Source organism: Nerophis ophidion, linkage group LG20 (genome assembly GCF_033978795.1).
Source record: "Nerophis ophidion isolate RoL-2023_Sa linkage group LG20, RoL_Noph_v1.0, whole genome shotgun sequence".
Taxonomy (NCBI): domain Eukaryota; kingdom Metazoa; phylum Chordata; class Actinopteri; order Syngnathiformes; family Syngnathidae; genus Nerophis; species Nerophis ophidion.
This window is the reverse complement of record NC_084630.1, coordinates 20,190,024-20,217,274: the sequence shown is the minus strand read 5'-3', so window position 1 is coordinate 20,217,274 and position 27,251 is coordinate 20,190,024. Positions and strand designations below refer to the sequence as shown.

The following is a 27,251-nucleotide window of genomic DNA, read 5'->3' as shown; positions in this document are numbered from 1 at the left end:
TATAATAAAAGTCATCATTTTGTTCAACGCAAGTCAAACTTTTATAAGAAAAACTGAACATTTGCGCAATATTATTATAAAAGTTGGAATTTTACTCAATACCAGTCGCAATTTAACAAGAAAAGCTTTAAATTTAAAATTTCAAAAAGTTCATATTTGATGTTAAACATGTTTACTTCTAAATAAACGTGTTTAATTGGCCAAAGCTTAACAATCACTTAGGCATCTTCAGAATGGATCTGACTATCATTTAAAAAGATTTTCCTTTCGGGGACCTGTTTTTTTGGTCCCCATACCGTCATAGTTCCCCTAGAAGTGTGTAAACAGAGCGAGCTCCCCATTAAGTCAGCATTGCCAGAACACACACACACACGCACGCACGCACTTGTATTTATTACCTTCTTAAGGCCTCCAAAAAATGTCTAGGACCACCCTTTCTAGATATATAAAGATGTGCATTTACAACATCAATTCTAAATACATACAAAGCCAACATTAAAAAAGTTTGTTGTGAAAAATCAGTTGGATTTCACAAGAAAAACTTAGAATTTTGGACGTATTATAATAAAAGTCATCAATTTGCTCAACGCAAGTCAAACTTTTATAAGAAAAACTGAACATTTGCGCAATATTGTTATAAAAGTTGGAATTTTACTCAATACCAGTCGCCATTTAACAAGAAAAGCTTTAAATTTAAAATTTAAAAAAGTTCAAATTTGATGTTAAACATGTTTACTTCTAAATAAACGTGTTTAATTGGCCAAAGCTTAACAATCACTTAGGCATCTTCAGAATGGATCTGACTATCATTTAAAAAGGTTTCCCTTTCGGGGACCTGTTTTTTTTGGTCCTCATACAGTCAGAGTTCCCCTACAAGTGTGTAAACAGAGCGATGTCCCCATTAAGTCAGCATTGCCAGAACACACACGCACGCACACACTTGTATTTATTACCTTCTTAAGGCCTCCAAAAAATGTCTATGACCACCCTTTCTAGATATATAAAGATGTGCATTTACAACATCAATTCTAAATACATACAAAGCCAACATTAAAAAAGTTTGTTGTGAAAAATCAGTTGGAATTTCACAAGAAAAACTTAGAATTTTGGCCGTATTATAATAAAAGTCATCATTTTGCTCAACGCAAGACAAACGTTTTTAAGAGAAACTGAACATTTGCGCAACATTATTATAAAAGTTGGAATTTTACCCAATACCAGTCGCCATTTAACAAGAAAAGCTTTAAATTTAAAATTTCAAAAAGTTCAAATTTGATGTTAAACATGTTTACTTCTAAATAAACGTGTTTTATGGACCAAAGCTTAAAAATCACTTAAGTATCTTCAGAATGGATCTGACTATCATTTAAAAAGATTTCCCTTTCGGGGACCTGTTTTTTTGGTCCCCATACCGTCAGAGTTCCCCTAGAAGTGTGTAAACAGAGCGATGTCCCCATTAAGTCAGCATTGCCAGAACACACACACACGCACGCACGCACGCACGCGCGCGCGCACACACACACACACACTCGCACGCACGCACGCACGCACGCACGCACGCACGCACGCACGCACGCACGCACGCACGCACGCACGCACGCACGCACGCACGCACGCACGCACGCACGCACGCACGCACGCACGCACGCACGCACGCACGCACGCACGCACGCACGCACACACACACACACACACACACACACACACACACACACACACACACACACTCACACACACACACACACACACACACGCACACGCACACGCACACGCACGTATATACATATATATATACATTTATATTTTTGAACACGACGCCACAAGATGGAAAGTGTTGGTTTTCATCCAGGATGTATCTGTATATTGCTGCATTCATCTTAGTCTGTTTAGGGAGGTGACTAAGAACCAGATGGTCAGAGCTAGATAATTCCTCTGTGGAGAGAGATGAACCTTCCAGAAGACAACCATCTCTGCAGTAATCCACCAATCAGGCCTATGTGTTATAGTTGCCAGACGGAGCCATGTCTTCCTAAAACGTTTGCCAAAATGCACCTAAAAGACTTTCAGACCATGAGGGAAAATAATTATCTGGACTGAGGAGACAAAGATTGAACACCTTGGCGTGACTCCCAGGCATCATGTTTGGAGAAAACCAGGCAGCGCTCGTTACCAGGCCAGTACCATCCCTACAGCGGAGCATGGTGGTGGTTGTATTATGGTCTATGCCTGATTTGCTGCCAAAGAAACGGGTGCTTTACAGAGAGTAAGTGGGACAATAAAAAAGGAGGATTACCTCCAAATTCTTCAGGAAAACCAAAATTCATCAGCCCGGAGGTTGGGTCTTTTGTACCCAGTCGGGTGTTCCAACAGGACAATGACCCCAAACACACCTCACAAGTGGTAAAGGAATGGTTAACTCAGGCTAGAATGAAGGTTTTAGAATGGCGTTCCCAAAGTCCTGATTTAAACGTGTGGACAATGCTGAAGAAACAAGTCCATGTCAGAAAACCGACACATTCAGCTGAACTGCACCAACTTTTTTTAAGAAGAGTGATCAAAAAATCAACCAGAAGCTTGCCAGAAGCTTGTGGATGGCTACCAAAAGAGCCTTATTGCAGTGAAACTTGCCAAGGGACATGTAAGCAAATATTAACATTGCTGTATGTATACTTTTGACCCAGCACATTTGCTCACATTTTCAATTAATTCATAAGAGAACCAAACTCCATTATGTTATGCATATTACGTTCTTTATAAGTGAATGTAAACTTTTGACCGTGACTGTAAGTACATATGTGATTTTTGAGTTTTTTTTTCATACATTCGCAAACATTTCTACATTTCTGCATATGTGATTTTTGAGGGTTTTTTTTCATACATTTGCAAACATTTCTACATTTCTGTTTTTTTCTGTCAATATGGAGTGCTGTGTGTACATTAGTCAGAATATAAAAAAATAACTGTTTTGATTATAGCAAAAAGCTGCAATAAAACAGAAAAAAATAAATACAAAATTTAAAGCGGTCTGAATACTTTCCGTTTAATAAGTATAAACAGTAATAGTTGTTGGTAAACTTACAAACCTTGCTTGAAGTAATGAATCAAAGATCCATACGAGTAAAAACGCTATGGACGGCTAGAACACTCGCTTTGATTGAAAGCGCTAAATGGAAGGACACTGCAGCACTTGCAGTGAGTGAACTCGTTCAAAAGATGGCGCCATAGCACAAAGGATAACACACCTATTCAGTGTCTCTGCTTGGGTATAATAAAAACTATTGAACACAAAAGGTTATGCCCGTTAGCTGCAACGTTCAAAGGGCAGGAAAAAACTAGCGTCTTATATTGAAAGAGCACTCTTCTATGTGGGATGGATGGTTGGATGAGTATGGCAAATACAAGTCTTGGTATTGTCAATTTAGTATCGGTGGCTGTGTTTGCAGCAATACTGACGTTGTGTGGATGTCGTTGTATTCCCTGTCTGCGTTCTCTGCTTAACCGTCTAATTACCACAGCGATTAGCCCAGATAGAACTGTAGAGCTGCACCTTCTGGCAGACGACAAGAAAGATCTGATGACGGGGATACTTATCGGTGTTCTTGATCTGTTTCCAGACCCTGGTAGAGAAAGTGATATTGAACTCTGAGTGTAAACATAACTTGGCCCTAGGGAAATGAACTATTAACTAAAAATCGCAAGAAAAAGTTATTAAGGATAATAATATTCTGGGGAAGTTATGTGATAAACAGAAGGGAAATGTTAGAATGGTTATGTGTAAGTTATCACACAACTCTTATGCTTAAAGTCCTTTATATTTATTAGCTATTGTGCTCAAGCTGTACTTTTTCTATCCGTGCAAGGATAAAACTTGTTATAATCTACGGCATATGAATTGATTAACGTGGACCCCTACTTGAACAAGTTGAAAAACTTATTCGGGTGTTACCATTTAGTGGTCAATTGTACGGGATATGTACTGAACTGTGCGATCTACTAATAAAAGTATCAATCAATCAATATGAAGGGTTGCCTCGTCGCAGATATTTTGTTTGTCATAGCCCACTAACAGCCAAGGACTTCAAGGACCTCAACGAAGATTAGACGACAGCACGCGGACGGAGCTGATTTGCATGAAATGTGTGGCCACTCCTTATAGAGGCGGCCTCAGTGATGTGACCGGGAACCTTCCAAATAAATAGAGGATCGCGTGGGACTGTTAGCTCAGAGCGTAGTGGGAGATTGTAACTGAGCGTGCAATTCCAAACGTCTCTCCTCATTGAGTCAAATCGAACTCTCTGTCTCCGCATGATTCCTTGCTTCTTGTCTTTTTAATAGATGTCATCAGTGTTTGAACCTGACTATATATATATATATATATATATATATATATATATATATATATATATATATATTAGGGGTGGGCAAATTAATGCGTTAATTACGAGTTAACTCATCAATCTATTAACGCCGACAATTATTTTATTCCACATTTGCGTATGTTGTTTACATGCTTTTATTTTGTTAACGCCTTTTCTTAACAAGATGGCGTCGCCCGGTGTCGAGGGGCTCTTGGTAAAGATGGAACATTTGGCAAAAATACCGGACAATTCTGCAAATTTCATGGCTGGCTTACAGCGTGGTCACTCCGGGATCACTTATGACCGCCAGACAATTCTGGATGTGGATAGATCGGCCGTTTTGGACTGAATGACGCGTGCTTGCTAGACCGGCTAGCTAGCATGGGAATACTTTGCCGGCTACATCCAGCGGCCTGTGAAGCAGCGGAGTATTTGTGTTGTCTATTTATGAATAATGCAGACGAGGAGTGTTGGCTGAGTTCTTAACGTTTGCTTTCAGAGCGGGCATATCACAACATACAAGCTGCCGTCATGGCGACACAACCTATACCGGTTGTGTTGCATGCTGGGTAGGGTAGTTCATTTTTTCCCTGGCTCATAACATCACAATATAGTACCATGTATATGATGCGTTTAGTTTATCAAAGCACCAAGCAAACAATCGGAAAATTCCCATCATTTCAATTCCTAGATATGGTCATAATTATTTTAAGTGCACTACGCAGAATAAACACAACATTATTAATATTGCTACTACGGATAATTTGATCAAAAATTCCCTAAAACAGCCCACTACCTATAATATAGTTTTTTTAAACATAAGATCCCTGATAAAAAAAAATGTTTCTGCTGTTACCTCAGAAATTGTCTGTTCAGATGTTATGATGTGGCTCAGAGATTTGTATGTAGATTATATTTATTTTCCATAACAAACAGGATAACTTAAATACCCTGGCACTGGAAATAAGCTTAAATGTGTGTATTTAAATTTTTTGAGTTGATTTTCATAAAATATGCTATCTAACTGCTACTGTTTAACAAGGACTGATTTAAATTGTGTTTGCACAACAAATGTTTTGGCGCTTTTGTTCATGTGGGAGAATATTCCAATAAAGGTGCACTACACACTACTTTTGAATTCATTATTGGGCTTTGCGTATACAATGCAGTTAATCGCGATTAATCGGAGAAATAGTGCGATTAACTTCGATTAAAATTTTTAATCGTTGCCCAGCCCATACATATATATATATATATATATCTATATATATATATATATATATATCCATCCATCCATTTTCTACCGCTTATTCCCTTTCGGGGTCGCGGGGGGCGCTGGCGCCTATCTCAGCTACAATCGGGCGGAAGGCAGGGTACACCCTGGACAAGTCGCCACCTCATCGCAGGGCCAACACAGATAGACAGACAACATTCACACTCACATTCACACACTAGGGCCAATTTAGTGTTGCCAATCAACCTATCCCCAGGTGCATGTCTTTGGAAGTGGGAGGAAGCCGGAGTACCCGGAGGGAAACCACGCATTCACGGGGAGAACATGCAAACTCCACACAGAAAGATCCCGAGCCTGGATTTGAACCCAGGACTGCAGGAACTTCGTATTGTGAGGCAGACGCACTAACCCCTCTTCCACCGTGAAGCCCTATCAATGAACACAGCCAAGGCTAAATGCATTTATATATATATATATATATATATATATATATATATATATATATATATATATATATATATATATATATATATATATAAATGCATTTAGCCTTGGCTGTGTTCATTGATATGTGCTATCCCTATTTTAAATACGTAATTCAATTGAATTGGATGCATATATATTAAATATATGCATATTATACATATACAATATATGCATGTATATAAAATACATAGCTATATAATATATTATGTTGGAATGGGCATCTCTGTGTGAAATGTGTATGACCCTGTCACAGTTTGGGTAGCAGCTTACTGCGGGGTTGTTCTCCTAGAATGCAGAAGGACAATTTCGGACGGCAGCGTGAAGGTAGGATATAATTTAATCTTTACAAATCATAACACATACCAAAAAAATGGAAGCAAACCAAAGGTCGCACGTGAAGCTAAGAACTTAAAAACATTGAAACACGACATAAACCCATGTGTCTGTTGCTTGCAGCAAACAATGACGCCACACCAAGTGTGGCAAGCAACGTGAATAAATAACTCTCTGATTAGTGCTCGGCAGCAGGTGAACGTACCGAACACTAATCAGAGGCAGGTGAAACCAATTAGTACCCACGGTAACTAAAATAAACTTAGCTCAGGGAGTCCAAAACTAACAGAACATACCTAAACAAAACATGATCCGGCCACAGATCATGACTGTTCTCCTCTTCTGTGCGCAGTTTTTCCTCTGGGAACCCCAACTTCCTCCCACATTCCCCAAAACATCGCCTTACATCGAAACTTTAAAATTGTCCATAGGTCTGACTGGTGGTGTAAAAGGTTGCCATGTGTGCCCTGAGACTGCCTGACGACCAATCCAGGGTGTCGCCCGAGGCTCTCGCTAACCTGTGACCGTAACGATGTAAAGTGGTATGGAACATGGATGGACGAATGAAAAGTGGAATCTACAAAGTGACCAAGCATCTGTGGTTAAAGTGACGGACAAAGAAGAAGTTAAACCTACCAGACTGACAGCCCAGGGTCCAAGATCCAGAAAGCGTCCAAGAAGGTCAAGAGCCCGAAGCCTGTGCACTTGACTCAGGAGGACCTAATGAGAAAAATAAAGTTCAGTGGCTAAAAGACCAGAGAAGGATGAAAAAAAAACTGCAAGGGAAAGAAGGAACACGTCAAGGAAGTGGAGTAAACAGATGGTCCAACCTCCATGCTGGCACCAGACAACGCTTGTTTTTGTTTTTGTTTAGAGGGATGTCCTCTTTAGTGATATTTCCACTTGGCAATACGTATGTGTGACCACAGGGACTATGTACAAACACTATTTAGGGCTACACAAGTGCGAATGTTTGTTGTTTTGGACACATTCTGCATTGTGTGCAAGTGGAAGGGCGGAAAAACCCAAAGTCACCGTCCCACGGTGTGTGTGGGAAGGAGCATATGGAGGAACGTGCACACCCTCCCACATACAGTGGGGCAAAAAAGTATTTAGTCAGCCACCGATTAAGCAAATTTCTCCCACTTAAAATGACGACAAAGGTCTGTAATTTTCATCATAGGTACACTTCAACTGTGAGAGACAGAATGTGAAAAAAAAAATCCAGGAATTCACATTGTAGGAATTTTAAAGAATTTATATTTGTAAATTATAGTGGAAAATAAGTATTTGGTCAACCATTCAAAGCTCTCACTGATGGAAGGAGGTTTTGGCTCAAAATCTCATGATACATGGGCCCCCATTCATTCTTTCTTTCAATCGTCCTGTCCCCTTAGCAGAAAAACAGCCCCAAAGCATGATGTTTCCACCTCCATGCTTCACAGTAGGTATGGTGTTCTTGGGATGCAACTCAGTATTCTTCTTCCTCCAAACACGACGGCCGCCGTGTGCTCACACAGAGAACTAATCCTTTTTTTTTTTCATTCCGCTCCCAGTATGTAATCTTATAAATGGCATGAACGCGCCAGTGACACAATATTTGAATAATATCAACATTCATATTACATTAATAGGGCTTCACGGTTTCACAATACGAAGGTCCTGAGTAGTCACGGTTCAATCCCGGGCTCGGGATCTTTCTGTGTGGAGTTTGCATGTTCTCCCCGTGACTGCGTGGGTTCCCTCCGGGTACTCCGGCTTCCTCCCACCTCCAAAGACATGCACCTGGGGATAGGTTGATTGGCAACACTAAATGGTCCCTAGTGTGTGAATGTGAGTGTTGTCTGTCTATCTGTGTTGGCCCTGCGATGAGGTAGCGACTTGTCCAGGGTGCACACTGCCTTCCGTCTGATTGTAGCTGAGATAGGCACCAGCGCCCCCCACAACCCCAAAGGGAATAAGCAGTAGTAAAAAAGATGGATGGATTACATTAATATTCATATTAGCAATAATAGTATTAATATTTACATTCCTATTATGAACATATATGAGGTTTCTGATTGAAGGGCTGTGATTGGCTCTTTGTTCATATAAAAATTGTCTGTCCTGTCCATCTCTCGTTCACTCTGGATTGCATCCAAGGTAAGAGCTGTATGCTTTTTTTCTATTGTGGTTTAGCTAAAATTATTGTTTGCGAACAATAAATAAATCACCTTTGTTCGGTAGTTATTCATATTCCAGGGTTACTACATAAATATATCTCTATTGTATTATCAATTGTCCATTAGTTTTGCCTGCGATGAGGTGGCGAATTGTCCAGGGTGTACGCCACCTTCCGCCCAATTGTTGCTGAGATAGGCACCAGCGCCCTCCCGCGACCCCAAAGGGAATAAGCGGTAGGAAATGGATGGATGGATGGGCAACAGCCCCACCCCGCGACCCCAAAGGGAATACGCGGTAGAAAATGGATGGATGGATGGCATTAGTTGTGCTTCACCCTCGTGTGAAACATTTGTTAAGATGGCTGCCGGCTAGCTAACGCTTATCCAGGCTTCGGTCGCGGCAGCAGCAGCCAAAGCGATCCCGTCCATCGCTGCTTGCAGCTTTAAGTGTTTCATGTGTGTGTTCATGCACATTCAGTTAAATTATTCAAAATTACAATTAAAAAAAATGGGGCTGAGAGCCGGGCTGTTTATATTCGCACTAACTGACTGAAAGAGCACGCACTTGAGTAGAGACACGATATTATCGGCCGATAAATGCTTTAAAATGTAATATCGGAAATTATCTGCCCTCTCCTACACACAACACAGGAGTTGATGACTGCACTATGAAAGGTTTACTGGTGACGTTTGATGACCTCATCAAACCGCCGCGAGCATAACAACAAGAGTGTGTTGTTGCCGGTGCTGTAGCCGTGGCGAACAAGCCAGCCCACTCTGTGACTGACTAACGACACCATGTCTATGGTTTGGGATTATTTTAAAGTGTGTCTGACGGATAAAAAACTGGCAATTTGCAATGACGGCAAAAAGTTGGTTATGCGAGGAGGAACCAAGACGTCTTCCTTTAATAGGAACCATTTGATCTCCCACCTCTTCAAGAATCATAAGGAGATACACGATGAATACAAGCGGAAGATGGATGAAAAGCCAACACCAGAAAAAAATAGTACCACACAGTTGTCGCTTGAAGGGGAACATTATCACCAGACCTATGTAAGCGTCAATATATACCTTGATGGTGCAGAAAAAAGACCATCTATTTTTTTAACCGATTTCCGAACTCTAAATGGGTGAATTTTGGCGAAGTAAACGCCTTTCTGTTTATCGCGCTGGAGGCGATGACGTCAGAATGTAACGTCGCCGAGGTAACACACCCGCCATTTTCATTTTCTACACATTACAAACACCGGGTCTCAGCTCTGGTTTTTTCCGTTTTTTTGACTTTTTTTTGGAACCTTGGAGACATCATGCCTCGTCGGTGTGTTGTCGGAGGGTGTAACAACACTAACAGGGAGGGATTCAAGTTGCACCACTGGCCCGAAGATGCGAAAGTGTCTGCCGCCAGACCCCCATTGAATGTGCTGGAGTGTCTCCACATTTTACCGGCGATGCTAAGAGAGGTATGGATAACTTGCAGATGCATTTGCAACGATAGTCAACGAAATCACAAAGGTGAGTTTTGTTGATGTTGACTGCCAGCTAATCGATGCTAACATGCTACGCTAATCGATGCTAACATGCTATTTACCGCCGGTGGTAAAGCAGACATGGCACAGAGATGTATGGATAACCTGTAGATGCATTTGCAACTATATTACGTTTCCTTCCACCCACATTTAATGCGAAAAAAACACTTACCAATCGACGGATTTTAGTTGCTCCAGTGTCACAAGATGTCAAAGTCCTGATCGTTTGGTCCGCACATTTTACCGGCGATGCTAACGCAGCTATTCGGCCGTGCTATGGCTATGAATAGCGTCTATAGCTATTCGCTCAATAGTTTCAGTTTATTCTTCAATACTTTCATACTCCAACCATCTGTTTCAATACATGCGTAATCTATTGAATCGCTTAAGTCGCTGAAATCCGAGTCTGAATCCGAGCTAATGTCACTATATCTTGCTGTGGTATTCCCATTGTTTGTTTACATTGGCAGCACTGTGTGACGTCACAGGGAAATGGATAGTGTTTTGGAAGATAGCGAAAATAAGGCACTTTAAAGCTTTATTTAGGGATATTCCGAGACCGGTAAAATTTTGAAAAAAACTTCAAAAAATACAACAAGCAACTGGGAACTGATTTTTATTTTTTTTAACCCTTTTGAAATTGTGATGATGTTCCCCTTTAAAGACTCCGCCAGAAAAAACTAAAATACAACAAAAACCACCCCAAGTCGAAAGCTCACGTTGTGGTCAGGGACAACGCACGACGGTGGCGTTTGGTGTGGCTAGTCTGTCCTGCATGGTGCACACTTTGCAGCTTGCAGTGAACAGAGGTGCCCTGTCTCAACGCAGCTTTTCAGAAGCTCTGGCTGACTGCTAGGCCACTTCAAGCACTCACCACCAGCTTGCAGCACATTTGTGTTACTCATACAAATACATTAGAGCAGGGCAGATTGAGCCCAGTTTATATTTTCCTATTATACAGTATGCCAGGCAGTCTTGCACTAAAAGAGGACTATGTTATTGTTTACTTTATGACTCTAGTATACTCTGGACTGAAACTGTGTGCCTTCATTGTTTTTGTAGCTGTTGTTTTGAGGCATGTATCAAAAAAAATAATAAAATATGCCCTTTGTGGAAGTCAAAGTATAGTATTTCCCATAGTTGTAGTGGGTATTAGGAGAGCATATCCCAAATTCCAATCTGCTGTTTTGAAGCATGTTAAAAAATTAATGCACTTTGTGACTTCAATAGTAAATATGGCAGTGCCATGTTGGCATTTTTGTTCCATAACTTAAGTTTTGGAAAACCTTGTTACATTGTTTAATGCATCCAGCGGAGCATCACAAATAAATTAGGCATAATAATGTGTTCATTCCACCACTGTATATATCGGTATTGGTTGATATCGGAATTAAGAGTTGGACAATATCGGAATATCGGCAAAGAAGCCATTATCGGACATCTCTAGTCAGTGGTGTGCAAGTGTGTTTCTGCATAGTATCTCCAGCCGTGTCCCTGTAGTGACATCAATTACGGTATTTTGAGAGGTGAAGTCGGACTCAGTAGGACATCACTGAAGGCCACTGGAAGTCTTTGCTTGCGAGTGCATTTCCATTATTGTAATATGAATGGATTCATCTTCAGTCTTATTTCAGTGCATGCAAAATGGATAAGGCCAGGTTTATGAGTCCATCCATAACGCGAGAGGGCTTCGAGCAGCGGAGATTACCGCGCTGCATAATGTCGCGTCATCTCCACGGCTCCTGCGCCCGGGCCCTTAACTAGTCCTGGCAGGACTGCGAACAGAGGGCTGAGTCGGCGGGAAATTGCCACTCGCACATCGCCACATTGCGCATGATGTGCTGCACAACGCAACAGCTGCACGCCCCGGCGGGCGGAGGACAGACAAATCCAGCAGCTGATGCACAGAACAGAGGTTCTGGCACCCCAATTACAAACCCTGTTTCCATAGCAGTTGGGAAATTGTGTGAGATGTAAATATAAACAGAATACAATGATTTGCAAATCATTTTCAACCCATATTCAGTTGAATATGCTACAAAGACAACATATTTGATGTTCAAACACACAATCTTTATTTTTGTTTTGCAAATAATCATTAACTTTAGAATTTGATGCCAGCAAAACGTGACGAAGAAGTTGCGAAAGGTGGCAATAAATACTGATAAAGTTGAGGAATGCTCATCAAATACTTATTTGGAACATCCCACAGGTGTGCAGGCTAATTGGGAACAGGTGGGTGCCATGATTGGGTATAAAAACAGCTTCCCAAAAAATGCTCAGTCTTTCACAAGAAAGGATGGGGCGAGGTACACCCCTTTGTCCACAACTGCGTGAGCAAATAATCAAACAGTTTAAGAACAACGTTTCTCAAAATGCAATTGCAAGAAATTTAGGGATTTCAACATCTGCGGTCCATAATATCATCAAAAGGTTCAGAGAATCTGAAGAAATCACTCCACGTAAGCGGCATGGCCGGAAACCAACATTGAATGACCGTGACCTTCAGTCCCTCAGACGTCACTGTATCAAAAACCGACAATATCTAAAGGATATCACCACATGGGCTCAGGAACACTTCAGTAAACCACTGTCACTAAATACAGTTTGTCGCTACATCTGTAAGCAAACTGGCAGCCAGGCTTCCGTCAGTCTACCCCAGGGCAGCTGTGGCTACAGATGTAGCTTACCACCACCAGGTGTGAATGAATGATGGGTTCCCACTTCTCTGTGAGCGCTTTGAGTGTCTAACAATAGAAAAGCCCGATATAAATCTAATCCATTATTATTATTATTAACCCCGCCCACCTCATCCTCCTCATGCTCTCTCAGGGAGAGCATGTCCCAAATGCCAAGCTGCGGTTTTGAGGCATGTAAAAAAAAAAAAATGCACTTTGTGACTTCAATAATAAATATGGCAGTGCCATGTTGGCATTTTTTTTCCATAGCTTGACTTGATTTATTTTGGAAAACCTTGTTACATCGTTTAATGCAATCACAACAAAATTAGGCATAATGTGTTCATCTCACAACTGTATATATCGGTATTGGTTGATATCGGAATCAGTAATTTAGAGTTGGACAATATCGGATATCGACAAAAAAGCCATTATCGGACATCTCTACCCTCAACCCATCTGACTCCTCCTTTGGATTAATCATTTTTAATATGATTTAAACAACTAATCGTGTGACAGTACTATTTTTTGGTAGTAACCTCCATCCATCCATGGAAAGCAAAAGCCATTTATCAACAACATCCAGAAACGCCGCTGGATACTCTGGGCCCAAGATCATCTAAGATGGACTGATGCAAAGTGGAAAAGTTTTCTGTGGTCTGACAAGTCCACATTCTAAATTGTTTTTGGAAAATTTTCGACATTGTGTCATCCGGACTAAAGGGGAAGCGAACAATCCAGACTGTTATCGACGCAAAGTTCAAAAGCCAGCATCTGTGATGGTATGGGGGTGCATTAGTGCCCAAGGCATGGGTAACTTACACTTCTGTGAAGGCACCATTAATGCTGAAAGGTACATACAGGTTTTGGAACAACATATGCTGCCATCTAAGCGCCGTCTTTTCCATGGACGCCCCTGCTTCTTTCAGCAAGACAATGCCAAGCCACATTCAGCACATGTTACAACAGCGTGGCTTCGTAAAAACAGAGCGCGGGTACTTTCCTGGCCCGCCTGCAGTCCAGACCTGTCTCCCATGGAAAATGTGTGGCGCATTATGAAGCGTAAAATACGACAGCGGAGACCCCGGACTGTTGAACGACTGAAGCTCTACAAAAAACAAGAATGGGAAAGAATTCCACTTTCAAAGCTTCAACAATTATTTTCCTCAGTTCCCAAACGTTTATTGAGTGTTGTTAAAAGAAAAGGTGATGTAACACAGTGGTGAACATGCCCTTTCCCAACTACTTTAGCACATGTTGCAGCCATGAAATTCCAAGTTAATTATTATTTGCAAAAAAAATTAAAGTTTATCAGTTTGAACATCAAATATCTTGTCTTTGTAGAATATTCAACTGAATATGGGTTGAAAAGGATTTGCAAATCATTGTATTCTGTTTATATTTACTTCTAACACAATTCCCCAACTCATATGGAAACGGGGTTTGTACAACATCTAAACGAATGGGGGCGTAGGGAACAGTTATGACGCTGTTTTTTTCTTACTGATAGTCTAAAGAAGGAAACGGACCTGCTCTTGGAGCACGTAGGCAGATTTAAAGAGGAGTACAGTAATGGCCGGCAAAGTACTGCTGCAGTGGTAATGTTCTACTCGGTGGACGACTCTGGCTGATCTATGAGCTCAATCAGGATGCAATCGTTATGAGCTAAAGAGGTTGCCTGTGCATAATGGGAGAATAAAGCCCGTTTAAACTCAATTCCCACCATTGCTGACTGGAGTCTATCTGTTAAAGTGATAGCATCCTGGCAGCGGCACATTCCTCTTGGTTAAGGACGGCCTCCTCGCAGTCTAACGGTTTGGTTCATTTATAAACGCAAACAAATTAGATTTTGTTTAAAACGAAACATTAAAAACTGCTAGCGGGTTACTACCAACGGTGATGAGGTGCGACTTGTCCAGGGTGTACGCCGACTTCCGCCTGATTGTAGCTGAGATAGGCGCCAGCGCCCCCCGCAACCCCAAAAAGGGAATAAGCAAAAATAAAATTAACTAAATAAAAATAAATAAATCAAATAATAAATAATTAATAAAAATAAATAAATTAATAAGTAATAAATAAATTATAAATAATAATACATAATAAATAAATACATTAATTAATTAATACATAAATTAATAAATAAATTAATAAATTAACTAAATAAAATAAACAAAAATGGATGGATGGATGGAGGTTACTACCAAAAAATAGTACTGTCACACGATTAGTTGTTTAAATCATATTAAAAATGATTAATCCAAAGGAGGAGTCAGATGGGTTGAGGGTAGAGATGTCCGATAATGGCTTTTTTGTCGATATCCGATATTGTCCAACTCTAAATTACTGATTCCGATATCAACCAATACCGATATATACAGTTGTGAGATGAACACATTATGCCTAATTTTGTTGTGATTGCATTAAACGATGTAACAAGGTTTTCCAAAATAAATCAAGTCAAGCTATGGAAAAAAAATGCCAACATGGCACTGCCATATTTATTATTGAAGTCACAAAGTGCATTTTTTTTTTTTTTACATGCCTCAAAACCGCAGCTTGGCATTTGGGACATGCTCTCCCTGAGAGAGCATGAGGAGGATGAGGTGGGCGGGGTTGATAATAATAATAATGGATTAGATTTATATCGGGCTTTTCTATTGTTAGACACTCAAAGCGCTCACAGAGAAGTGGGAACCCATCATTCATTCACACCTGGTGGTGGTAAGCTACATCTGTAGCCACAGCTGCCCTGGGGTAGACTGACGGAAGCCTGGCTGCCAGTTTGCGCCTACGGCCCCTCCGACCACCACCAATCATTCATTCATCATTCATTCACCGGTGTGAGCGGCACCGGGGGAAAAGGGTGAAGTGTCCTGCCCAAGGACACAACGGAAGCGATTTGGATGTCAATAGGTGGGAAGTGAACCTGCAACCCTCAGGTTTCTGGCACGGCCGCTCTACCCACTACGCCATGCCGCCCCATTGAGGTGTTGAGGTGTGTGTGTTTGTGGGGGGGTGAATAAGGAGTGACGGGGGGTGCATATTGTATCGTCCCGGAAGAGTTAGGGCTGCAAGGGGTTCTGGGTATTTCTCCTGTTGTGCTTATGTTGTGTTTTGGTGCTTGTCATTCTTGTTCAGTGTGGGTTCACATGGTGGCGCATATTTGTAACTAGAGGTCAACAAAGTCCCTCTTAATACCGTATGTTTCGTACATATACTCCGGAGCGACATATGTGTGAAATTATTAACACATTACCGTAAAATATCTAATAATATTATTTAGATAATTTGCGGAAGAGATGAAGAAAACTTCAGCAATCGTCACACACACGTCAACCAATAAGAATTCAACGGGGGAGGGTCATGGAAGAAGTGCATTGTGGATCATGGGATGCTAACTGCTATATACTATATGCTACTGCCGTAGCTATTAAAATGGATCATTTCAACGTTGGCGGTAACTTATAAAAACTGACAAGGGCTGAACAAAAATGGCAGTGAAAAGGAAATCATGTACTGCAGATTACAAGCTGGACGTAGTGAAATATGCAGCAGAAAAGGACAAGAGGAAGTGGCGCATACCTTTGGAGTTGGCAGAGTTGTTTAGAAGCGACATCGAGGAAGAAGATTTCATGGGATTTATGGATTAGGAGTGAGAGATTGTTTGGTAAAGGTATAGCATGTTCTATATGTTCTAGTTATTTGAATGACTCTTACCATAATATGTTAGGTTAACATAGCAGTTGATTATTTATGCCTCATATAACGTACACTTATTCAGCCTGTTGTTCACTATTCTTTATTTATTTTAAATTGCCTTTCAAATGTCTATTCTTGGTGTTGGGTTTTATCAAATAAAATCCCCCCCAAAAATGCGATTTATACTCCAGTGCGACTTATATATGTTGTTTTCCTTCTTTATTATGCATTTTCGGCAGGTGCGACAAATACTCCGAAAAATACGATACTGAAGAAGATTAAAAAGTTTGGATTATCACCTTCAATAAATTGGCAGACGACAAGTTCAGACGTATAAAATGATAAAATCCGAGAAATGTTTGAAAAAATACTGGCTAAATTTTCAAGTGTATTTTATAATAAATTATATTCCGAAATGTGTGTAATTAGGGATGCCTGATAATGGCTTTTTTTGCGGATATTCCGATATTGTCTAATTCTTAATTACCGACTCCGATATCAACCGGTACCGATATATACAATGGTGGAATCAACACATTATTCCATCCATCCATTTTCTACCACTTATTCCCTTTTGGGGTCGCGGGGGGCGCGGGCACCTATCTCAGCTACAACCGGGCGGAAGGCGGGATACACCCTGGACAAGTCGCCACCTCATCGCAGATTAACACATTATTATTAAACAATGTAACAATGTTTTCCAAAGTAAATCAACTCAGGTTATGGAAAAAAAATGCCATATTTATTACTGAAGTCACAAAGCGCATTATTTCATTTAACATTCCTCAAAACAGAGGTTGTATATTGTAGCGTCCCGGAAGAGTTAGTGCTGCAAGGGGTTCTGGGTATTTGTTCTGTTGTGCTTGTGTTGTGTTACGGTGCGGATGTTCTCCTGAAATCCGTTCGCCATTCTTGTTCGGTGTGAGTTCACATATTTGTAACAGTGTTAAAGTTGTTTATACGGCCACCCTCTGTGTGACCTGTATGGCTTTTAACCAAGTATGCGTTGCATTCACCTGTGTGTGTGAAAAGCCGAAGATATTATGTGATTGGGCCAGCACGCAAAGGCAGTGCCTTTAAGGTTTATTGGCGCTCTGTACTTATTCCTATGTCCATGTACCACTCCGTACAGCGGAGTTTTAAAAAGTCATACCTTTTACTTTTTGATACCGATACAAATATTTTCCGATAATACATTTTAAAGCATTTATCGGCCAATAATATCGTCAGTTCGATATTATTGGACATCTCTATTATCCAACCATTTACTGTCAATATCGGCCACTGAGTTTCAATTTTTCAAGGATTTCTACTGGTGGTGTGCCTCGGGGTTTTTTCAATGGATAAAATGTGCCTTGGCTCAGAAAAGGTTGAACATCACTGATATACTGGAAAGTGTAATATAGATTTACCGCATTTTTCGGAGTATAAGTCGCTCCTGAGTATAAGTCGCAACCCCGGTCAAACTATGAAAAAAACTGTGACTTGTAGTCCGAAAAATACGGTAGTATAGAACAAGAAGCTACTTTTATCTTTATTATATGAAGTGAAGTGTGAAGTGAATTATATTTATATAACGCTTTTCTCTAGTGACTCAAAGCGCTTTACATAGTGAAACCCAATATCTAAGTTACATTTAAAGCAGTGTGGGTGGCACTGGGAACAGGTGGGTGAAGTGTCTTGCCCATGGACACAACGGCAGTGACTAGGATGGCGGAAGCGGGAATCGAACCTGGAATCCAACTGAGCTATGCATACACACGATAGAGCCCTCTGGCAATTACAAGTACACAAAGCAAGGTCAATGAAGACATACACAGAGTCTGGTGAGGATGAACTTGACTGGCCTGCACAGAGTCCTGACCTGAAGCCGATAAAACACCTTTTGGGATGAATTAGAACACAGACTGAGAGCCAGGCTTTCTCGACCAATGCGCTTTTGGAAGAATGGTGGTAAATTGCTGTAAATACACCCTGCAACCTTGTGGACAGCCTTCCTAGAAGAGTTGGAGCTGTAATAGCTGCAAAAGGTGGACACACATTACATTGACCCTATGGGTTAGGAATGGAATGGCACTTCCAAGTTCTCATGTGAGTCAAGGCAGGTGGCAATATAGTGTTTATTAATTATTCTAAGGGTATTCAAGACATTGAACACAAAATATGAATTAATTATCAGTAAATGCTGATAATTAACTGAGCAGTCACAAAACTGACATTTGGAAATCTCAACAAATCTGAATGTAATTTGCTGTAATTAATGCAGAAAGGATAAAAAATAAAGCGGTGGTCAAGTTTCTGCCAGCTTCAGGGCTCACCTGTGCCCTTCTGGCACTTTGTTATACTGAACAACACTTGAACTTGTGTACCTGCAAAACAATCGGAAGCTGCTCAGGAGGATTCCGGTTCTCCACACCCATCGTCAGCCACACCTGAAATGCTGTCAGCTGCTCTGCAAAGAAAGGACTGTGCTGTGGAAACACACACACACAAACAAACACACACACACACACACACAGTGGTTATAATTTGGAATGGGGACCAAGTTGTTGATCAGGACTTGTGGGGACCACCCTTTCTACAAGTTGTGGAGGCATTAAAAAAGTGGTAAAATGTCCACTGCCCAGTTAGCTCATACATGTCTTTAAATCTCTGGATTGATGAAGTAATGTGCTGATCATACTTACTGGGGACCCTGGGAAAAAAGAGTTAATATAGTTCATGGGTACCAAATTTGAATAATTTTGCATAATTCACACAAATTTGTACGGGACTACTGAGGACCATTAAAAAAAAAAGTTCCAATGAAATATGACATGATCCTCAGAACTCAGCACTAAAGCTGTCCTCTTATAGGACAGGTGGAAGTGATTAACTATACACGGAAGAAGTGTGAATAGAGCAGCAAGTGCAGTACCAGCTACGGCCGGATGAGGGGGCTGCTGTGCAAATGTCTCACATTCAAACTAACCAGTAAGCATGTTTTATGGACCAAAGCTTAAAAATCATATCTTCAGAATGGATCTGACTGTCATTTAAAAAAGTTTCCCTGTTTTTAGGTCCCCATACCGTCAGAAGTCCCCTAAAGATGACTGTGTAAACACAGCAATGTCGTCATTATGTTAGCATTGCCAACACACCCCCTACACACACACACACACACACACACACACACACACACACACACACACACACACACACACACACACACACACACACACACACACACACACACACACACACACACACACACACACACACACAGGTTATAATTTGGAATGGAGACCAAGTTTTTGATCATCAATTGTGGGGACAAGGGAAACAAATATATTAGTTTTAACTAAGGATGGATAGCATACAGAATCACAGTACTATTAATGCCAGGATAACAAACTTTTCAAGATTTTTTTTTTCTCTTTTACCAATATTTGAAAGACGTAAACAAAGTAACCCTAATGTCCCTGTTGTGGGATCAATAAAGGATTATCTCAGGGGTTGGGAACCTTTTTGGCTGAGAGAGCCAAGAATCCAAATATTTTAAAATGTATTTCCGTAAGAGCCATATAATATTTTTTTCAACACTGAACACAACTAAATGCGTGAATTTTAAGTAAGACCAACATTTCTAGAGTATAATAGGTCTCTTATTCTTTGTAATAACATTGTTATTCTGAAGCTAACTGTGGGGGCGTGGCCTGCGGGCCTGCAGCAAAGTGGGGTGTTGCCAGGATCGGCCTCGAAATCAGCGACAGGTGCGTAGATGGCCCACCTGGGACTTGTTATCTAATCACCTATCGCTCTGTTTATAAGCAGCAGCAAGGAGGAGAGACAGGGTTGGGGCTGGAGCCAGAGTGCGAGCGAGAACGAAAGCGGAAAAGACAATTGCTGGAAAGAAACTGAGAGACTTATTGAAAAATAAAACAATATTATAACCCTGAAACAGGCTCTTATGTCGGTGCTTGGTGGTCTGAAAACCCCCCAGTATGGCAAGCCCTACACTAACCAATAATAAATAAATAACTTCTGAACATTAACGCAACTTCTTGAACTGGTGCGGTAAAAAGCGGATGGATGGATTAAAAATGCATGAGAATGTTTTATATTTTGAACTTTTTTTGAACACTGTGATTACATGTGGAATTATTCATTACTTATCGTGTTACGCAATGTCAGCTCAGATTTATCTGAGAGCCAGATGCAGTCATCAAAAGAGCCACATCTGGCTCTAGAGCCATAGGTTCCCTACCCCTGGATTATTTTATCTTACCTTTAACCACAGAAATAAAACACAAACTCATTTCAACTTTTATTTTTACTTTTTATTAATAACAACATTGAACAGAATCGGTTCTGTTCATAACTTTTATGGACAGAATTTCTAGGGGCAGTCAGGGCGTTGAGGGGAACCGGATTGGTGGCTGCAGGATTAGGTCTCTGCTTTTTGCAGATGATGTGGTCCTGATGGCTTCATCTGGCCAGAATTTTCAGCTCTCACTGGATCGGTTCGCAGCCGAGTGTGAACCGACTGGAATGAGAATCAGCACCTCCAAGTCAGAATCCATGGGTCTAGCCCGGAAAAGGGTGGAGTGCCATCTCCAGGTTGGGAAGGATACCTTGACCCAAGTTGGAGAAGTTCAAGTACCTCGAAGTCTTGTTCACGAGTGAGGGAATAGTGGAATCGGTGCGGCGTCTTCAGTAATGCGGACGCTGTATCGATCCGTTGTGGTGAAGAAGGAGCTGAGCCAGAAGGCAAAGCTCTCAATTTACTGGCCGATCTACTTTCCCATCCTCACCTATGGTCATGAGCTTTGGGTTGTGACCGAAAGGACAAGATCACGGGTACAAGCGGCCGAAATGAGATTCCTCTGCCGAGTGGCGGGTCTCTCCCTTAAGAGATAGGGTGAGAAGTTCTGCCATCCGAAGGGAGCTCAAATTAAAGCCGCCGCTCCTCCAGGAGCCAGAAGAGGTGGTTCGGGCATCTGGTCAGGATGCCACCCGAACGCCTCCCTAGGGAGGTGTTTAGGGCACGTTAGACTGGTAGAAGGCCACGGGGAAGACCCAGGACATGTTGGGTAGACTATGTCTCTCCCGGCTGGCCTGGGAACGCCTCGGGATAACCCGGGAGGAGCTGGATGAAGTGGCTGGGGAAGGGAAAGTCTGGGCTTCCCTGCTTAGGCTGCTGCCCAAGCAACCCAACCTCGAATAAGCGGAAGAAGATGGATGGATGGATGGACAACATTGAACATAAAGACCATAAAAAAAGTGTTCTACTTAACCTGTCAGGCTTGTCCCTGACAGTTTTGGTCTATGTCTTGGTTTTTCCTCTGCATTTGTCTTTAGTTCGTGTCAGCACCCATATTTTGGTTCTGTTTCCTGTTTTTCTCCCTGAGTGCTGTGTAACCCTCAGCTGTGGCTGACTGGCACCTGCCCACACCTGGGATCAATCAGCCAGCCACTATTTAAGACCTGTTTTCTCCTCCAGTCAGGGCTGGATTGTTGTCGTGTCAACGTCATTTTCTACTTGTCATTCCTACTGGTCGTGTGATTGCAGCGTAGCGGTAAGATATATTTGGTAGATGTTTGTAGCTTACTGTTTTTTGTTCCCTGCTTCCGATTTGTTTGTTCATAGCCCTTAGTTTGTTATATCCGCCCACGTGCGTGCTTTTTTTTTGTACCCTTTGTTTGTTCTAGATGTACTATTTTAAATTAAACTATGTTTTCCTGCAAAATGCCTCCCTCCTTCTCTGCATCTTGGGCTTCTACATCTAATAACTGTGACATAACCAGTCTTGCTGATTATCTCTTAATCTACTGTTTTACCTGCGATCTCCTTTTGTAGACCGTAATGTGGTTGTACACATAGATCTTCAATGTGGTTGTGCAAATGTCTCATACTCAAACTAACCAGTAAACATGTTTTATTGGCCAAAGCTTAAAGGGGAACATTATCACCAGACCTATGTAAGCGTCAATATATACCTTGATGGTACAGAAAAAAGACCATCTATTTTTTTAACCGATTTTCGAACTCTAAATGGGTGAATTTTGGCGAATTAAACGCCTTTCTGTTTATCGCGCTGGAAGCGATGACGTCAGAATGTGACGTCTCCGAGGTAACACACCCACCATTTTCATTTTCAACACATTACAAACACCGGGTCTAAGCTCTGTTATTTTCCGTTTTTTTGACTATTTTTTGGAACTTTGGAGACATCATGCCTCGAAGGTGTGTTGTCAGAGGGCGTAACAACACAAACAGGGAGGGATTCAAGTTGCACCACTGGCCCGAAGATGCGAAAGTGTCTGCCGCCAGACCCCCATTGAATGTGCCAGAGTGTCTCCACATTTGACCGGCGGTGCTAAGACAGACATGGCACAGAGATGTATGGATAACGTGCAAATGCATTTGCAACGATAGTCAACGAAATCACAAAGGTGAGTTTTGTTGATGTTTACTGCCAGCTAATCAATGCTAACATGCTACGCTAATCGATGCTAACATGCTATTTATCGGCGGTGCTAAAGCAGACATGGCACAGAGATGTATGGATAACCTGTAGATGCATTTGCAACTATATTACGTTTCCTTCCACCCACATTTAATGCGAAAAAAACACTTACCAATCGACGGATTTAAGTTGCTCCAGTGTCAAAAGATGCGAAAGTCCTGATCGTTTGGTCCGCACATTTTACCGGCGATGCTAACGCAGCTATTCGGCCTTGCTATGGCTATGAATAGCGTCAATAGCTATTCGCTCAATAGCTTCAGTTTCTTCTTCAATATTTTCATACTCCAACCATCTGTTTCAATACATGCGTAATCTGTTGAATCGTTTAAGTCGCTGAAATCCGAGTTTGAATCCGAGCTAATGTCGCTATATCTTGCTGTGGTATTCCCATTGTTTGTTTACATTGGCAGCCGTGTGTGACGTCACAGGGAAATGGCCAGTGTCTTCGCAGAGAGCCGAAAATAAGGCACTTTAAAGCTTTATTTAGGGATATTCCGAGACCGGTAAAATTTTGAAAAAAACTTCAAAAAATACAAAAAAAAACTGGGAACTGATTTTTATTGTTTTTAACCCTTTTGAAATTGTGATAATGTTCCCCTTTAAAAAAATCACTTAAGCATCTTCAGAATGGATCTGACTATCATTTAAAAAGGTTTCCCTGTTTTTAGGTCCTCATACTGTCAGAAAACCCCTAAAGGTGTGTGTGTAAACAGAGCAATGTCCCCATTAGGTAAGCATTGCCTGAACACCCAAACACACACACACACACACACAAACACACACACGCAATAAGAGCCATAGTGCGGTGACTAAGTTCATTTTCTACCAATTGTGACACACGCGTTGAGGATGACAATGCACTGCAGTAAGGACATAAATCTTAATGATCACCTTTACCATCTCTCACTGGCTGCTGCTGTGGCAATGTGCCTGACTGATTGGTTGCCGTAGGGCTTCTGATCACGCCCGGTGCTAATACTGCAGCAGGAATTAGGAAAGTTTATGACTGTTGATGGATGTGGAGGAGTGTCAATGCCTCGTAGCTGGAAGGCTACATTGATTGGTGTATAATCAAAGCTTAATAAGTCCACATACAAGAAGAAAGTGCACCGTATTGGTTTAAAGATGGAGTTTTTGTTTGTGTCAACCGTTGTAATCAGTGGGTGAAAGAAGCAGCAAAACAAAAATCATTTCCAGAAAATATTTCTTATAACACTGCTCGTGCAAAAAAACATAGAGTTCCGAAAAGCTAATTGCATTTGAATATTTCTCATATCCTCTGTATTTTAGATGTAGAGGTGCTCTACTTGGATGCTGGATCTTCTGTCTACCCTCTTACGAATTATAGTCAATCATATTTATGACTAAGTATTATCTGCAGTTGTCATTTACAACAGGGTTATTTTTCCACAAAAAAATTCTAACACTGACAATAGAAACAGAACACGAAATGTTAACAAGAGAGGATGTTTGTTTTCAGGCAGAGACACTACTACTTGTACCATGATGTGTACTATGGCTATGAGTTGTTGTTTTTTTCCCTTGGCCTCAGTCTGGACCCCCTCTCCAGGGGCCCAGGCTTAGACCGATTATTTTATTTTATTTTATTTTAATCTTCAATTTTTTTCTTGTTTACCTTCATTTCACCTTTTTTGTAAGGGGCGCTGAAAGCTGGCAGACCAGTCAGCGATCCTGTTCTGTCTCCCTGTAATGTTTGTCTAATCTTAAATGGGATTGTGCTGAAAATGTTAATTTTCCTGAAGGAACTCTCCTGAAGGAATAAATAAAGTAATATCTATCTACAGTATCTATGAATTGATTAACGTGGACCCCGACTTAAACAAGTTGAAAAACGTATTTGGGTGTTACCGTTTAGTTGTCAATTGTACGGAAATTGTACTGTACTGTGCAATCTACTAATAAAAGTTCCAATCAATCAATCAATCAAAACACACACACACAAATATACAGTCGTGGTCAAAATTTGACATCCACTTGTAAAGTACATAATGTCATGGCTGTCTTGAGTTTCCAATACTTTCTACAACTCTTATTTTCAGCTTCCAATTCATTGCAGACCTGCTTTTTGGTGGTTCTGGGTTGACTCTTGATCCTGACCAATTTCCTCTCAGCAGCAGTTTAGAGCTTGCGTTTTCTTCCTGATCGTGGCAGTGAAAAAACTGTGCCATGCACATTATATTAATGAACAACTGTCTGTACAGTTGCTCTTGGGACCTTCAGCTGCTTTGAAATGGCTCCAAGTGACTTTACTGACTTGTTCACGTTAATGATTTGTTTTTTCAGATCTCTGTTAAGTTCCTTTAACGTTCCCATTGTTGCGTTGGTAACCGAAATATGCTCAGAGAAGACAACAGGTGTCGTCAATCATAATCACTCACATGAAGTTAAGAGGCCATGCCATTTGCGGCTCACAGCTAATGTTTTAAAGGCTCACGGCACATTCTAAAAATACTATTAAAATAAACAAAAATATAAACAAAAGTGAAATAAAAAAGCTTAAAGGGGAACATTATCACCAGACCTATGCAAGCGTCAATATATACCTTGATGGTGCAGAAAAAAGACCATTATTTTTTTAACCAGTTTCCGAACTCTAAATGGGTGAATTTTGGTGGATTATACGCCTTTCTGTTTACTCAGCTGGAGGCGATGACGTCGCTGAGGTAACACACCCGCCATTTTCATTTTCAACACATTACAAACACCGGATCTCAACTCTGTTATTTTCCGTTTTTTTGACTATTTTTTGGAACCTTGGAGACATCATGCCTCGTCGGTGTGTTGTCGGAGGGTGTAACAACACTAATAGGGAGGGATTCAAGTTGCACCACTGGCCCGAAGATGCGAAAGTGTCTGCCGCCAGACCCCCATTGAATGTGCCAGAGTGTCTCCACATTTGACCGGCGATGCTAAGGCAGACATGGCACAAAGATGTATGGATAACCTGCAGATGCATTTGCAACGATAGTCAACGAAATCACAAAGGTGAGTTTTGTTGATGTTGACTGCCAGCTAATCGATGCTAACATGCTACGCTAATCGATGCTAACATGCTATTTACCGGCGGTGCTAAAGCAGACATGGAACAGAGATGTATAGATAACCTGCAGATGCATTTGCAACTATATTACGTTTCCTTCCACCCACATTTAATGCGAAAAAAAAACACTTACCAATCGACGGATTTAAGTTGCTCCAGTGTCAAAAGATGCGAAAGTCCTGATCGTTTGGTCCGCACATTTTACCGGCGATGCTAACGCAGCTATTTCGGCCATGCTATGGCTATGAATAGCGTCAATAGCTATTCGCTCAATAGCTTCAGTTTCTTCTTCAATATTTTCATACTCCAACCATCCGTTTCAATACATGCATAATCTGTTGAATCGCTTAAGTCGCTGAAATCCGAGTTTGAATCCGAGCTAATGTCACTATATCTTGCTGTGGTATTCCCATTGTTTGTTTACATTGGCAGCACTGTGTGACGTCACAGGGAAATGGCCAGTGTCTTCGCAAAGAGACGAAAATAAGGCACTTTAAAGCTTTATTTAGGGATATTCCGAGAAAAAAACTTCAAAAAATACAACAAGCCACTGGGAACTGATTTGTATTGTTTTTAACCCTTTTGAAATTGTGATAATGTTCCCCTTTATAGGCTAAATGTAATTTAGAAACAGTTGCAACGTTGACTAATAAAACAAAGCTGTTTTTTTTTCTTTCAAACTGTCATTGCTCAAAACAAAATATTGAATCAAAATCAATGTTATTATGAATTATTGACCTATACAAGTGTCCGATTACTTCACATCAAATATTCCACCAAGAAAAATATTTTTGGTGGAAAATTTAGCAAATTTGTTAAATAAATAATCAAAAAATGTATATTTTGTTGTTTTCTTACTGTACCGAAAATGAACCGAACCGTGACCTCTGAACCAAGGTACGTATGTATATATACATATATATATATATATATATATATATATATATACATACATACGTATATATATATATATATATATATATATATATATATATATACATATATACATACATACGTATATACATACATACGTATATATATATATATATATATATATATATATATATACATATATATATATATATGTATACACACTGTATATAGACATACATATATGTTGCGAGTTCTCCCACCTAGAAATCATGGAGGGGTCTGAAATGTTCATGGTGCATGTCCACTGCATGAGAGATAACCTGAAAAGA

The 27,251-nt window shown here is 40.8% G+C and overlaps 1 protein-coding gene across 4 annotated transcripts in view; it reads right to left on the bottom strand.

Moving 5' to 3' along the window:
• The window catches only part of rptor (regulatory associated protein of MTOR, complex 1), a 480,971-nt gene that overhangs the window by 206,796 nt on the left and 246,924 nt on the right, over positions 1-27,251 (bottom strand). For all 4 annotated transcript variants that reach the window (XM_061880673.1, XM_061880675.1, XM_061880674.1 and 1 more), the window contains exons 12-13: positions 18,849-18,950; positions 7,048-7,131 (exon numbers count right to left, since the gene is read on the bottom strand). In XM_061880673.1, the coding sequence (XP_061736657.1) occupies positions 7,048-7,131; positions 18,849-18,950 (186 nt within the window). The remainder of the gene's footprint in view (positions 1-7,047; positions 7,132-18,848; positions 18,951-27,251) is intronic.